The sequence below is a fragment of the Xenopus laevis genome, chromosome 5S (genome assembly GCF_017654675.1).
Source record: "Xenopus laevis strain J_2021 chromosome 5S, Xenopus_laevis_v10.1, whole genome shotgun sequence".
Taxonomy (NCBI): Eukaryota; Metazoa; Chordata; class Amphibia; order Anura; family Pipidae; genus Xenopus; species Xenopus laevis.
Genome location: NC_054380.1, coordinates 65,322,707 through 65,339,577, shown reverse-complemented (window position 1 = coordinate 65,339,577; position 16,871 = coordinate 65,322,707). Strand labels below are relative to the sequence as shown.

The 16,871-nt window shown below is 38.3% G+C and overlaps 1 protein-coding gene across 3 annotated transcripts in view; it reads right to left on the bottom strand.

Annotated features, from left to right (window-relative positions):
- The window catches only part of scml4.S (Scm polycomb group protein like 4 S homeolog), a 75,076-nt gene that overhangs the window by 21,560 nt on the left and 36,645 nt on the right, over positions 1-16,871 (bottom strand). For 2 of the 3 annotated variants that reach the window (XM_041564630.1, XM_041564631.1), the window contains exons 3-6: positions 10,741-10,860; positions 7,953-8,082; positions 7,244-7,444; positions 2,904-3,098 (exon numbers count right to left, since the gene is read on the bottom strand). In XM_041564630.1, the coding sequence (XP_041420564.1) occupies positions 2,904-3,098; positions 7,244-7,444; positions 7,953-8,082; positions 10,741-10,860 (646 nt within the window). The remainder of the gene's footprint in view (positions 1-2,903; positions 3,099-7,243; positions 7,445-7,952; positions 8,083-10,740; positions 10,861-16,871) is intronic. The other variant, XM_041564632.1, reaches the window with a different exon arrangement.

Sequence of the window (16,871 nt, the reverse complement as noted above, 5' to 3'; positions counted from 1 at the left end):
ACGGATCGGCAGATGGGACTCCAAACGGTTTCAGGGTTATATCCGGCCAAGTCTGCTAGTTTAACTGCCATGATGGGTTTCCTATTCTATTCCTATTCCGATAGCATGGACTGTATATATATATATATAAAAAAAAAAACATTTCTGATTATATTCCGGTTTAAACATGTCTGTTTTGTTCTGACGAGGTTATTAAATGTTAATTGCAATACGCTCATGCTTCGTGTGTTTCATTTGGTTAATTGCAGGTGTACTTATTGTGTTTTGTTTTCACAGGTGGTTCAATTTCTGTGTGGTTACTGGGCCATTCCTACATCTCCTGGGCCAGACGGCGAGCCGCAGTTAAGAACTCTGGTCCGCAGCTGGGCTTTCCCGAAGGCCGGGTGAATATCCACTGGTTTGGCGTTCCAGGTTTGAGGTGGCCAGGAGTCTGGCCTACATTGTTGCGGCACGTAAGGTCTGGTCGCCGTCCAGATGTGTTACTTATACACGCTGGCGGTAATGATATGGGACTTCGGTCTCAGCGTGAGTTGGTGTTAACTATGAAACAGGACTTAGATAGAATCCGGGGATTGTTCCCGGATTTGATTCTGGTTTGGTCTGAGATGGTACCGCGTTTAGTTTGGAGATATGCCAGGAATGGGGACAAAATGGATAAGAGCAGGGTCAAGGTGAACAAGTTAATGGCCTCGTTTGTGAGAAAGTTTGGAGGAATTGTTGTACGCCATTCCAACCTGGACGATAAAATGCCAGCTTATTTCAGTCAGGACGGAGTTCACCTCTCCGAGTTGGGGAATTCCTTTTTCACCTTGGCCCTCATGGAGGGTATTGAACGGGCCCTCGGGTTATTGAGTGGCGGGTCGTGCCGCGCTTAAGGTGTCAAGCGGCCACGCCAGTGGCGGAGGGTACCTTTACAAGGACCCCCAGGGGGAGTTAAAATGGGGTATTTTGCAGCAATGGTATGTAGCCTGGTAGGCCTGGGTCCTCATGGGGTGTAGCCTGGTTTAGGGCCGGGAAAATGGAGGAGGAACCAAGCTTACCAGTTGAGGCTCAGCACCCACACCCCCCCCCTTTTTGTCCCGGGGGGGGGGATGATATAAAGGTGGGGTAAAATGGTTTGTTATACAAACTGCTTGTTAAGTTAAATATGTTATACATGTTAAGTATGGTATTATTTTGTTAAATAAACAACTGCGGCCATCTCTTTCCAAACCAGTGTTGTGTGTGTGTATCATTGGGCAGGAGGTATGGGGTTTCGCTCAGAGGGGAGGGGTACAGACTCGACGCTGCACCTGTCGTGGAACCCAATGAGCCGGTTAGGGAAGCAGGGCCTGACAGGGTTAAGGAGAGGGCCACTCCCTGCCCCCTTTTGCTATGGTGCGCTGGGATTGGCCAATTTGTTCCCGGGTTCGGCAGAGGAGGCAGAGCATACAGGATACTCACCAGTCGGCGCCGGGACGTGGAAGCAGCAGGACGCAGCATCCCGCCCCCCCTCCCTGTAGCATGGCGGTTACTGTCGCAGTTGGCGGAGGGTACCTTTACAAGGACCCCCAGGGGGAGTTAAAATGGGGTATTTTGCAGCAATGGTATGTATCCTGGTAGGCCTGGGTCCTCATGGGATGTAGCCTGGTTTAGGGCCCGGGAAAATGGAGGAGGAACCAAGCTTACCAGTTGAGGCTCAGCACCCACACACCCCCCCCCTTTTTGTCCCGGGGGGGGGGATGATATAAAGGTGGGGTAAAATGGTTTGTTATACAAACTGCTTGTTAAGTTAAATATGTTATACATGTTAAGTATGGTATTATTTTGTTAAATAAACAACTGCGGCCATCTCTTTCCAAACCAGTGTTGTGTGTGTGTATCATTGGGCAGGAGGTATGGGGTTTCGCTCAGAGGGGAGGGGTACAGACTCGACGCTGCACCTGTCATGTGATCTGTATGACGGAAGAACTAAAAAAAAGGAAATAAAAACGTTTCTCTTTTTGTATGACAACATAACCAGTTAGCAATGAAAGTCTGTGCCCCAGAAGATGCTGATATATATGTCTTAGTATAATCCCACCTTTTCCGGATTCACATCACATGCTGCTGCCAATTACCTGGGTTTAAGGGCTCTTACTGACGAGCGGTTGAAGCTGCGCTCCTCAGCGTTCCGTTTTTCAGTGTTCAGCCGCAGGGGAGCGCAGGAATAGACGCATTAAGCTTTTTTCAATGGGGCTGTACTCACACAGGTGCATGTAGGCACGGAAAAAAGGAACGCAGGGGAGCGCAGCTTCAACCGCTCGTCAGTAAGAGCCCTAAAGATCAACTCACAATCAACAGTATACAATTCACAACACAAGGCTGATGAATAATTATTTACATTACTCTTTACAAGTAAAATCCAGAACAACAGAATTAATTAATAATCTACCTTGTAGCATGAATTTCGACGACAGATGTAACCTCACTTTCTGCTAATTTTTATTGAGTTGTGACAATTCTTACGCTTAGCTTCTCAACAGCATTCCAAAGCACACTGAGCTTGAAATCATGTCAATAGCAATCAAAAGTTGGTGTAATAAGATCCAACAGGGCAATATGTTTTTGACAACTTTGAATGCCTGGATTATTACTGTTATAGAGCTGCTAGTACATTATGTTGAATATTATAAAATACAAAATTTCTAGCTCCATTTTTTTAGGCTTCATTTCTCCTTTAAAATCTATTGCCTTCAGCAATATAACAGATATACCACACTTGCTGTCATATATTCACTTAAAGCAGCCAAAACATGACCCAGATAACATCAGCTATTTAAGAAGAGCTTTACATTCCTGTGGGAATGAATATAAAATTATGAAATATGGAATGGACAAATCACATTTTGGTCTTACAAAATTTTAAACAACGTGCTGTTTACCTGACTCCATCCTCCCTGTGTCATATTCTTTTGGGTTGTCTGATGCAGTGCTGTACTGAATGAAGGGCTGGTTGCTGAACAGGTTGTCACAGATGAGGTTACGGCAAAGTTTTTTCAGGAAACGAAGGACATAGCCAATGCTGTTCACCACAAGAAGGCTAAGAAGGTGCTGCTTGCCCTCAAATGATGCAGAAACTGTAAAAAAAAAAAAAAAACCCAATGCTGCTTATGCTAACTAGCATTAGTAGAAAAAAAATATTGATCACCTTACATGATTATTGCCCCTATGAGCGTAAAAAGGCAATGTTTACAGTTGTCATCAATAATAATAATGAAAAAAACATTATCTTTTAATTGTGGATTAACCTGTACTGATGCTGCAGCAGGCCATTTTTTGCATTCTACACCCTAAGAATTGACAGAGATCTCTGCACTTTCATTTCACTACCTATACAAATTGAGTGATAGCTGTGTTAGTCAGAGAAGGATGGGCAGGAGGCACAAAGTTGTACCCCCACCCACCCTATAACTTGTGCATCATTCATATATGCTAATTAAGAAGTGACAGAGAACACAGGAATTAGACCTGTTATCCAGAAGGCTCGGGGACCTGGAATTTTCCAGATAACTGATCTTTCTGTAATTTGGATCTTCATACCTTAGTCTACTAGAAAATCATGTAAACATTAAATAAACCCAATAGAACGGTTTTGCTTCTAATAACGATTCATTATATCTTAGATAGGATGAAGTACAAGGTACTGATTTATTATAACAGAGAAAAAAAATAATTTCTAAAAATTAGTAATTTTCTGTATAATGGGTTTCCTGATAACGAATCCCATACCAAACTCCATTTCAGGGTCAGGAGGTGCCTCCCACAATGCCACCCCCCCCCCACCACCACCACTTGCTGTTCCTGTGGGCTCATAATGATATTGCGGAGAGTGCAATTGAGCTCTCTCACACGAGAACAGCCCAATTTCCATTTAAAAAAATGGAAATTCGGCTCTTAAAGTTACCAGGACTGGCTTTTTGCCACCCCCGTTAACTTGTTTAGCCCTTCCAACTGAGGAGAGTTTTTCAACTCGCCTCATTGGAGCAGCACCCCTGCCCATAAAACAAGGTCCTGTTCTTTTCCATCTGTCCTATTGCAGCATTTCCCAGGGTGCAAATGTTTATAAAGTGAGCAATGATGGGTGTGCCGTTGGGCAGCATAGTGCTCTAGCAGTTGCACCCGGGCATAAGTAAATAACCACTATAGTCTCTTCAATATTGTATATTTATAAAAACACAGAAATACACCAAAGTGGCTTGAGGGGGGCCACATGGGCAGAGTCGGACTGGCCCACTGGGATACCAGGAAAACTCCCGGTGTCAGTGGGCCCTCATGCTGCTAAACATTTGGCCTATTTCATGGCCATTCCCCCATTCTATAAGAACAAAGAGGCTAAATAGATGGAATAATAGATTATAGTATGTAAAGAAAAGAAACTAGGAGAATAGAGGCTAAGCGAGGAGAGGAAGAATAATAGTACTGAGAGTAGGCCCCTGGTCTAAGGTCTTTTGAGTGCGCCCCTGGAGTCGGGAGTCCCGACGCTGCACATGGGTCATAATTAATGCTTTCGAATCTGAGCTGCATGCTAAGGATCAATTGCAAACTCACTGAACAGTTATGTCCCATGTGGGTCCCCTTAAAGTCACTAACTAACTCAGAGGTAGTGAGCTGAAAAGTAGGAAGTTGTGTTCTGTTCTGTTTTGTTAAACATCCAGTCACTCCAGCCTTTATACATTACATTTATTTTATCTAACTGTTAGAAACATTTTTTATTTTGCACAGCCTATCTATTTAGTCAGTTTTTATTTTTGCACTGAATTTGCACCATTATTGAACAGAAAATTTAAATACAATTGTACTGCCTTAACTAAAATAATATTTGATAAGAAACAATTAATATCAATCTGCCAACCAATACTGGATGCTGCTCTAAGCATGTTGTTGGGCAAATTGCGAATCGGCTAACGCTAACGCAAATTCGCCATTTTGTTACTTCGCTAATTTACTAACGGGTGCTGGCGTAAATTCACTAGCAAAGTGGACCTACTCTAGCGCTACTTCGCACCCTTATGCCAGGCTAAGTTGCGCTATGGCGAAGGGACGTAACTACGCTAATTCACTAACGTGCTCATTTTACTGAACGTTACCTCTTGCACCAGACTTGCCTTCGCCACCTCAGACCAGGTGAAGTGCAATAGAGTAAATAGGGCTTGCTTCAAAAAAAGTTGAATTTTTTTCAGTCAGTCCCAAAAAACGCTGGCGTCTTTTACTTTCTTAATGGTGATAGGCTGAAGAAAATTGAAAAAATTTTTGGGGGTACCCTCCTTCCCCCCTACATTTCCTAACATATAGCACCTAAACTATACAGTGGGCACATGTATAGGGCAAAATAACAACTCTATTTTATTCTATGAAGCTTTCTCAGGCTTGTGTAGTGTAATGTATTTGTTGCTACATATACGTCCATTGTACTTTAACTTGGCGCCGTATGCAAATTAGGCATCGCTAGCATAACTTCGCTTTGCTTGATGAATTAATGCTAGCGCAACTTCGCTACCTTTCGCCTCCCTGAGCGCAACTTTAGTGAATTAGCAGCTCCCTGGTGAAACTTTGCCTGGCGAAGTGTGGCGAAGCCAACGCTGGCGCAACTTCAGAGGTAAGTAAATTTGCCCCTATGTGTCTTATGTGCATTATTTAAAATGCTCTGGATTCTGAGTTTTCTGAATAACAGATCTTTCTGAAATTTGGGTCTTCATACATTATGTCTACTAGAAAATCATGTAAACATTAAATAAACCCAGCAGGCTGGTTTTGCGTCCAATAAGGATTAATTATTACAAGGTACTGTTTTATGACTACAGAGAAAAAGGAAATCATTTTTAAAATTGTTGATTATTTGAATAAAATGGAGTGTATGGGAGACGACCTTTCCATAATTTGGAGCTTTCTGGATAACGGGTTTCAGGATAATGAATCCCATACCTGTAGTAGAAAAATGGTTACTATTTTTGCTTTTGGGCCAACAGTCCAAACTGCATTATGGTTTTCCTCATAGTATCCAATGTAACATACACAATTATTAGTGGTTTATATAATGATCCCTTAAGTGATTATATGTTGCATGAAGATATAATTTTGCAAAACAAAGCTTGGGAGAGCCTGATGTATCCTATTACCTCATAAAGCTTGAAGCTCCACAGCCAATGCCATTCTACAGTTTTACATTTATGCTTATTGCCTTGGGGCATTTATAATTCTTTGCATATATTTTCTAATCATTTGCAAGTCCTTATGATTAATTCATTAAACGATTTAGCAACAAAAAGGGGCACCCTGTCTTAATTATTTCGACAATTTGCAATTACCAAGTATCATTTACTTAATTTGGGACGATAAGTGAAAGAGAGAAAACCTGTGAAATATTTTAAGATGCTCTTTGGTGATATTTTAAACTGTGAATGTCTCATGAAATTTTACATGAGCATTAAAAATGAATTATAGTCATTAAATCTGTGACAATTAAAACATTCACAGATCAAGCCCGCATTGTGTATCTCAGAAGCTTGCTGGATCATATTTACATAATTAACAGGGTGGCAAAATGCACCCAAACAAAACTGGGGGTAAAACTGGGGGGTTTATTGTCTTGACATCATTCAGAAGTTCCTAGTGAAACCCCAGCAAACTCCTTGTAAATGGCCACCAAAATACTGTGAATTAGTAAGAACTATAGTATAGTGAAGTATAGTGCATTCTATCCCTGGCCTCGTATCTCTATAACCATTATAGGTGCATTTATCTTTAATCAAAGATAGAATTAGACTGTTTTACATATGTTTCTATTATGGATGCACCGAATCCAGGATTCGGTTCTGTATTCGGCCAGTATTCAGGCATTTTCAGCAGGATTCGGATTCGGCCGAATCCTTGTTCCTGGCCGAACCGAATAATTAAAATCATGTGACTATTCGTCACAAAACAAGGAAGTAAAAAATTACTTGTGCGCGGATCTATTTTTCCCTCCCCCTCACTGATTTGCATATGCAAATTTGGGTTTGGATTCAGTTCATTATCTTTCACAAAGGATTTGGGGGTTCAGCCAAATCCAAAAAAAGTGGATTCGGTGCATCCCTAGTTTCTCTATACCAAATAAATGCTATGTTATACTCGAATAGAGTAAACAACAAGAAAATAAAAATGTATTTGTAATTGATAACTTTGTATCTGTTATTCACCAGTGTTGCATAGGGGTAATGTAGCAATGAATTATTTCTTTAGTTACCTGATACCATTTCCCCTCCATAGCCTTGTTTCACCAGGGAGAAGACACTTTTTTGCTGATGAGCGCTGTCAATGCAGGCTTGAACGGCTTGCTGTAAAACGACAGAAGGCCTCTCTGGCCCGAAATGATCAGGCAGTTGCTGAACCTTTTTTCTATCAAGATAAGGTCCCGTGTTGGCTTGTTTGTTCACGTAAATGCAAACTGTAAGTCCCAAAAGAATGAGTTAAAAATATTTTTACAAAGCGAATAAGAAGAAATTAATTACATTTTATAGAACCCCTTGTTGCAATAGCTTGTTAGTTAATTAAGATATAATTTATGCAAGCTAATCAAGCAGACTGTAGTGATAATACCAATACATTAAGATACAGTTTGATTGCCTGTGACATTTTATAGAGTCATTTATCAGCAGTAAAAAAACATTATTTTATTTCATCATAATTATTGGCATGGCACATTAAATGTACAGGCCAGCAGTGTAAAATCATGGCAAATCATTTAATGCAAAACACATCAGCTAGCTAAGTAAAGATACTTCACACCATAGGAACAATTGCTAACACATAAAAGTTGAGATTTTGTATATGCAGCAAAGACATCTACACTGCAGAAGGTATTTACAACTGCAACATTTGATTTCAGTAAAAAATAGATGTCCCTGTTGGATGAGTTTTCCAAGCTTTTGAATATATGAATTATGAGGGGATACCTGTGAGAGCCTGGGGAACAGCAGATTTGGGCACAGTAGCTGCATCCTGAGGAATAGAGCTAATATCTGGCTCTGGAGTGCTGCGAGGTGGCGATATTGCTAAGGGGGTCATAACAACACGAGACTTCAGCTGCAAAACAGAAGTTAACATTCGTGCATTATTACTTGCCAAGAGTGAAAGAAAGTGGCAGAACTACATCTGCAGACCTAGTCAATGTTTGATACTGCAATGGCATATAAAACAAAGAAACACATTTAAACAATAGACTACATTTATCAATCCTTATTTCATTAGTAGTGGTTTCAAGCATTCACAGATCCCTACTCATGTAAGTAACTGCAATGCCTGTGTATGTACAATGTCCTGTCAATACCAACAGTAATGTGCATCAGTCAGGCATTACTCATGTTATCATTTTGTGGACCTACACAGTTTATATATGATGACTCTCTAAAATATTACAATTTCTTGCATTAGAGCAGTGTTATTAATATTAGAGGGCCCAAACCAGCTTCATGACCCAACAAATAATGCAACTTGTTTGATTGTTGACAAGTTGTCCTTTACTATAATACACATATAGTTTTTTTGATAAGAGGAAGTGATGTAAAATCCATGGACAGATACAGTATATGTATGTCTCTGTCTTAGTATAGCCCACCTATGCAATTAGGCTTGAGGGAAATTGGTATATGCTTGTAACAAAGAATAAACTGCCAAAAGGCCCAATTTAGGCTACAGTAATTCACCACTACAATACCGTATAATGTTGTGCTAACAAAGGACATACTATAGTACATATTTACAAACTAGAAATGTTATTTAAATGCAAACAAATACTTCCCAGCAGTGCCCATCAGTGTTTGTGAGGTTTGTGATGGGTACATTAATCTAAACAGAAATAAATGATGCTAATTAAAGATAGTTTGTTTGATTCCTTTGTGCACATGTGTGAGACAAGGAGAAGATATTTTGTCACATTTTCAATTCCAGTTAAAACAACATAAAAGTTAAAAAGATTATGCAGCAGCTGAAATAGTTGGTACTAGTTTACAGATATCTCTGTCTTAGAAACTGTGACAGGGTGTTGGATTAAAAACAAATTGGCCTTTTTTTAAACAAAGGAAAACTGAAGATTGGTAGAGGAGGATTCATCAAAAATGAACCTTGCCAAAAGGGATGGACAGATATTTAAATGGATACCTTACAGTTGTAAAAATGCAAAAAAAAACAGATAGATAAATTTACAGTTTCGTGGATAAGTGTCAACAAAACACATAGAGATCCACACATAGGTATGGTATCTGTTATCCAGAAACCTGTTATTCAGAAAGCTAGAATTGGGAAAGACCGTCTACCATAGGCTCCATTTCATCCAAATTTTTAAAAATGATTTCCTTATTCTCTGTAATAATGAAACAGTACCTTGTTCTTGATCCAAACTAAGATATAATTAATCCTTACAAGAAGCACAACCAGCTTATGGGTTTATTTAACATTCACATGATTTTCTAGTAGACTAGATATGAAGATTTAAATTACAGAAAGATCTGTTATCCAGAAGCATTCTGGATAACAGATCCCATACCAGTATTTATAGTGGATTAACCATTCACAAACAACATGCAGCTCGGACAATCTTGCAAAAAACATATACAAACATTTATAATAAGCACAAAACCTTTGTATTCTTAGCAGTTTAATTACTTGAAAGTGTTACATGAGTTATTTAAACCTTACTCGTCTCCCTATTAATACTGTATGTGAATTTGGTAAAGCTTCAACATACACAACATAAAAGAATGGTTAAAATAGTTCAGGACCCCATCTAGTGAGACTATGAGTGTCTGGTTTTTGGAATTCAAGGTGATGACCAGGCATCAAAAAAAAGTTAGGTAAATGGATTTGACCGCAAGACAGTGTGTATAATGTTGAACTAGGAATAGAATGTTTTAGAATATGAATCCAATCGTTGGGGATGGACACATAAGTATGTGAATATAGGATATACAGTCATCAGCTGCAGCCGAAGTGAAAGTAAATGGATATGATGACATTTAGCAATTTTGATCCAAAAAAACTTAAATCACAATAGGTAATAGGTCTATAAATCTGAAGGCTCATTTATGAACACAGCACAGTGTGCAAGTAATTTTCAGATGGAAATCTCCATGTTTTACCCACAATACTTCCTGGTGTATTTGCAAAGATGCACTGAATTGCATCCACCACAATTGCAGCAACTGTGCTTTTTGTGATTAGGGTGCAAGTTGTGGCTAACAATTTCATAGTGGAAATTACATCTTTATCTCTTTAAAACTGTCTGATTCTTTAGGCTCACTTCTGTTTCACCTATTGATGCAAACCACTGTAGGAACCATGGAATTACTGTCACATTCAGGGTGATGGTAGTTCCAGGGTCACCATCATCAAAATAGGACTTAAAGCAACAATATGGACAAAATAGGGCTTAAAACAACAATATGGAAGTGGAAGGAGAGTCTCTTTAATAAATGGCATAAGGACACAACATTAACGACCATTTCAGCAAGAATGCACTTGTACTTGCAGTTGTAAACAAAGTCTTTAAAATCTAAATCTTAAGTCTGTATATGTGATTGAGATTATACTAAAAAAAGTTTGATTGCGAGCCCAGATCCTAATATTAAATGTGTTGTCGCAAAGGGTGAGCTTCAAATGTATATCACATTCCAAAATCAAGAGATAAAAAAAATCCATGTAGAGACAAAAGGTTGGTGTATCCTAAAAAAAAAATCAGATACTCACACTCCGAAGATGCAATGCTTGAAGATTTATTGTGAGGGCATGCAGAGAGAAACAACGTTTTGACTTTGCTATGGACCCTTCATCAGGTAAGTTGAACAGTGGTACAGGAGCCCTCTTATACTAAAAACATAAGTGAGAACAATGCTATCAGTTCCCGAGTAGATACACCACCCTTTAAGTCTTTACAACTTATTGCTATTTGTGCTGTTTTACTGTTTACATGTGTTTTTTCTTTGCATAAAGTCCCCTTTTGTGAATTTACAAATGCAATTTTACATTCTTATTGAGACCTTCCTTACACCAGGACAGTTGTTTCCAGACTTTTTGGGCTTAGGCTTTTCCTTTGACACCCAACATTTGTCAGGCCCCCAATTCATAAAAATATTACATAATCATGAAAACTTTGTCAGATCAATAATGCTGTTGTATTTTTAAAATATCTATGAACTAAATAATCCAGAATTGGCCACCAGTCTGAAAGCAAATTCACATTCACCCCAATACTCTGTCTCACTTGCCTCCATGATGGGACCCTCTCAGGCTTCTTGGGTAGGGAGCAGTCCCTATGCACTAGGGCAAGGATTTCATATAATTACTGTTTCCACTCATGTTAAATGCTTTGCCATGATTCTCCATTACTTGGATATGTAAATAAATATTAACTGAGTTAATAAAATGTATAATCTTCATGGGCACAGTTGCAGGCATTTAATTTTAATAAGCAAATGAATCAATATAAGTCAGGATATAGAACGTGCATTTTTAAATTTAAATGGAATTGCTTACAAATGCTCGCCACTTGGATAATCAATTTTTAAGCAGTGAACACGTCTAATGGAAAAACTAAGAATGTATTACTCTGAAGGTAATTTAACTCTATCTCAAGATAAATTGTGTGTGGCTTGTAAAGAAAGTGAGGGTTTTTTTCAGAATTGGTCCAGTGTGTTACTGCATATGTATATGGCAAATAATAAAATACTTATGGTCATATATAACTTAACTTAAAAGCAAGTTAAGGCAAGAAAATTAATCCAAAGTACCCTATCATTAGTTTTACGCTATTATCTTCTTCTAAATACCATCTAGCCAGTTGCCACTGTAATCACTAAATGGATTGTTTGAGAGCAGGGCATTTTAGAAATACAATAAGTCCCCAATAAGCTGAATTCATATGATTTCTAGCAAATACATTTGTTTTTATGAAGACCTTATGCACCTATGCTTAGCTAAACCTACTGTATAGGAAACAAGTTAACAGAGGTAAGGTAAGGAAAGGGTCTCAAGATTAAGGCTGCAATATTGCTAACAATAGTCTGAAGGAGGTAAAGGTAACCACACATGACTTGTAGCTATCCTTGTCAACCACTGATTCAACCTTTTGCCCAAAATGGCATATTGTGTGTTCTCTGGTTCCACTTATGGCGTGCCAAATAAAATGATTAAGTTCACCATTGCTCTGTACAGTAATGCTTGTTTGTGTGACTTCCTTATCAGTGGAACGTTTCCCTTAAATGACAATGGAGATGATTTAGACTGCATGAGTGTTAGCTGAAACCCAAGCCAAACTCCAAACAAGTGATGGTCGGACAACTCAATTCAATATTAGGTTTCTTATTTTTCATTCACATAATGTACCAGTCTTACCACCTTCACAGATTTTTTTGTTTCTATCCTGATCCATAATAAATGTCAAACACCCAGCAGATATGGGGGGGGCTTTAGGGGTGCTCAACATGAGTTTAGTTAAAAGGGGTAATTCTGAACATATCTTTGCCTTCTATTTAAATCATGGAATATCTATAGATTTTTGATATTTCTTGATCTTAAAAGGGCAAACACTGCAAAAAAGTTCCATCATGTGTGGTTCCTGCAAGATACTGTCAATATTTAGATTAACACTATTCAACCTTGTCTCTTCCCTCTTCACTGTTTGTTTAGATGGATTCCATTATGGAGGGGGTTGTCGGTGCATCAACTGTTAGTTGTGCTTAAAAAACTCCTGTTACAATAAAATATTTTTTCCACCAATGGTGCAGGCCACTAATGCCTGCACTCTGGATAACAGTATTTTTTTTTTATTCTTTTTTAAAAAATGCCCCCCATCAGTGCTATGACACCCACACCAGGAAGCACCTGGTTCGAGAGGCACATGCATGTGCATAATGAGCTACTGGAGCAACTTGCTCATGTGCATGACGTCAGAAGCTCATTATGTACATGTGCTCTGCACAACATGACTGCATTCACCGGAAGCTCCCTCCCTGTGTGAGTGCACTAACTCTAGCAGGGCCAATTATTGTTACCCCCGTATTAAAGCACAGATACATTTACTAGTACTTAATTGCCATTAGGGCTTATTTGCTATGCAAAGTGAAAAAGGGAGCAATATGTCATTTATTTGTGCTTTACATGCTGCATTTTAGATGTTCACAAATAGTCACAGGCCTCTATGCTCCAATTTAAAGTGACCTGCGGCTCCCTGCACTCATACAGCACTTCATCATTGTTTTTGTAACAGGACTGGTGGTGGGAGGCATATAGGCGTTCCCCCTCCCAACCTGTACCTTGTTCTTTATTCAGAGACTCATTCTAACAACGCTGCCCTCACACTCTTTCATCGAGGCAGTGAGAGAGTGAGAGGGAGGTGCTGTTAGAATGAGCACTAAGTGGTGCATTCTTGTAAGAGCACCTGTGCTCCCAGGGTCAAGAATGGCCCCTATTGTCTTATGATAGCACATTGTTTGATCTACAAGAGCATATATGAGTACTGTACCTGCTTGATACTTAAGTAAATATGGCCTTATAAAGGCTGCCAACTTGACCCCTCCAGACTGAGTAGGCAGCTTTTGTCATGTATATGGTGCCTGTTGATCAGCCTGTTCAACCAAAATATATGGCTAAAATTCACTTTCAGTCATTTATGTGTTCCACACCTGAACGAGACATCATAATTCTTTTTAAGGTCCCTGGGGGAGAAAACGTAATGTGGACTTGATATCCTGTTACCCAATTACCTCCAATGACATATGGAAGGCCAAGACAGAAGGAATATTCAAATAATATACCTTTTTAAGAATCTCCAACTAGCCCTAATCACATGTTAAATAAATGCTGCATTTTTAATGGATTTCTTATAATCTAAATAAAACCGTCTTAACATTATGCACTGTACCACCAATTGATTCCCTGCTTTCTAAATGCATACTGTAGTTACACATTTTCAGTAAGCATTGCGTGGCCTTTTATGCTCACAGTCTGTCCCTTTCAATAAAATATTTGAGAATGAAGTGAAATATGGGAAATAATATGTAGAAATAGCCTAGCACTTGCAATAGCAGAAGGCTACTGCTGTGCCATTGAATGTTCTGGGGTTTAATTGGAAACCTTGTGATATAAAGCAACATATTATATTTCTCATTATTTATGTCTGTTCTAGGAACGTGGGACAATACACATACGCACAAAGAACTGTAATTTACAAAATAATTTGACAAAGAGTAATTTATAAATGACAAAGGTATTGAATTTGAATCGTTTTGCTGACATGTCGATTAATTATTACAGTTAAGTGGGACTGAAGCTCTGAGTTCAGAGAGAAAACAAGTATAAATTTTAGTAGCCTGGAGATCAGGCCTTAGCGAGCCAATGTTGATTTTGGAAATTAAACTTTGTCACCATGGTGATGGAATCCTTGAGAGTGTCATGGTTCCTCTGCTTATGAAGAGTCCTAATAAGCTGTGTGAATAATCTGTTACATTTACAAAAAACTGATAAGAGCCAGAATTGTCAGAGTGGGTGTAGTAAAAAGAGAAACAATTTATAAAATTAATCAAGTGAGCACACTGAAATTCCCTGATCTGTGAAGACCAAGGCAGATGGATAATGTTTAAAATCCTAGAGTAAAAAAAAAATAAAAATCAGAGGTACGATTAACATAAAAGAATCGAGGTTTGCTGATAGGAGCACCAAGCCAAGTGTGACTGTTACTATACATATGGGAAACCTGTTAGCCAAATATATCTGAATTATAGTTTTGAGTCCATTGTAATTCTTTTTAAAAATGATTTCTTTTTTTCTCTGTAAAAATAAAACAGTGCCTTATACTTGGTAACTAAGCTGCATACACATATTGGTGGCAAAAAATCCTATTGGGTTTAAATCATTTTCAGACTTTCCGAGATTCAATTACAGATTGAAAGATTATCCCAAGGATTTCGGATAATAGATTTTATATATATATATATATATATATATATATATATATATATATATATATATATATATATATATATATATATATATATATATATATATATATATATATATATATATATATATATATATATATATATATATATATATAGCGATTGTCCACAATAAAATTTGATTTACTACACTTAAGACCTGCGAGTGCGATCTCCACTTCTTCTATATATATATATATATATATATATATATCAATTAGAAGTGGTAGAGATCGCACTCACAGGTCTTAAAATAGAAAAAGAAAATTTATTGTGGACAAGTGCTGACGTTTCGGCTGAGACAACAGCCTTTCTCAAAGTGAAAAAAGTGTCATACACACGGATATAAATACACAAATACACAAGAGCATAAATCACAAAACGAAAAAATAGAAAATAAAGAACGAAAAGTAATAAGGGAAAGTCAAAACTCACAATTTTTCCCTAATTACTTTTCGTTCTTTATTTTCTATTTTTTCGTTTGTGATTTATGCTCTTGTTTTTTGGGTCCCTTTCAATAGTTTGTTTTCTTTAAGTTGTTTAATCATCATGTATTTTGCCCATGACACGTCATTTCCTCTGCCCCCGGTGTTTCCTCTTGTATTGATTTTATTCCCGCCACACTGTGTATTTATATCCGTGTGTATGACACTTTTTTCACTTTGAGAAAGGCTGTTGTCTCAGCCGAAACGTCAGCACTTGTCCACAATAAATTTTCTTTTTCTATATTAAGACCTGTGAGTGCGATCTCTACCACTTCTAATTGATGTTACCGACTTTGGACTGCACCCAGGCACGCCTGACCTCCATTTCGTGAGTGCCGGTTTTTTGCTTTATATATAAATATATATATATATATATATATATATATATATATATATATTTTTTTTTTTTTTTTTGGATTTCTTTTATTTTATATATTTTTAAACCTGAGCCAGCTTACAAATAAAATGCCACAAGGACAGGCTGCCAAAGATATTGCTTTAATATTTCCTGGCCATGGAAATAGCACCTTTTTCTTTTGTTCTAGACCTGACAATTAATATTATTATTTTTATTATTAACATGTATTTATATAGCGCCAACATATTGCGTAGCACTGTTAATTAATAGACTATAAATTCAGTCTAAATTTGTAAATCCAATCCCAAGAGCTTATTCTTAAAGTGCAGGAGTCCAACACCAATTCGTAGAAGAAAATGTGATTTATTAGCAGGGCATTTTGTACTCACATCGTCGGCACACACAGATTTTATATACATTGATTTTTCAGGCAGACTCATCAACAGCCATGTAAAGCATCCCACTAACGAAAACAACCCCAGTTGCCATAGACACATCCCTTTCCAGGACCTTTCACCACCTTCTGGTCCTAGCAGGCTGTAGTACGATCTACGCCCCCAGAATAGAATTTTCCTGGGTGCCACCTTCAGTCCTAGCAGTCCGGCATATGCTCCATGCCCCTCTGCCCTACTCCGGATAGGAATTTTTTTGGTCCCACTGGCCCTAAACTGTCACTTCCACTATCTTGGCTTAGCCATGGCCCCTAGGCCACTACCTCTTTGATGGGGTCTGGGCTACCCATGCTAAATATCACCCTATCTAGCTGAAGTACCCAGTACTTCTTACTAGAGACCCTCACTCTAACTGATCCTGTCCAGCCAATGTCCAGGAGAAGAAAAACCCCTCCCTGGGTGTGTCCTCCCTTTTCATATCCTGTGCACTCTATCTAGTGTCTGGGGTGTAAACTACAACTAAACTTGCATTGCTTTAACACTATTCAAACACATTACAATTATTCCCATTACTTTTGTTTTAACCACAGATATATAACTAATTTACTTCACGTCAATCTCACACATTCCAGTACAGTAACAGTAACATTCA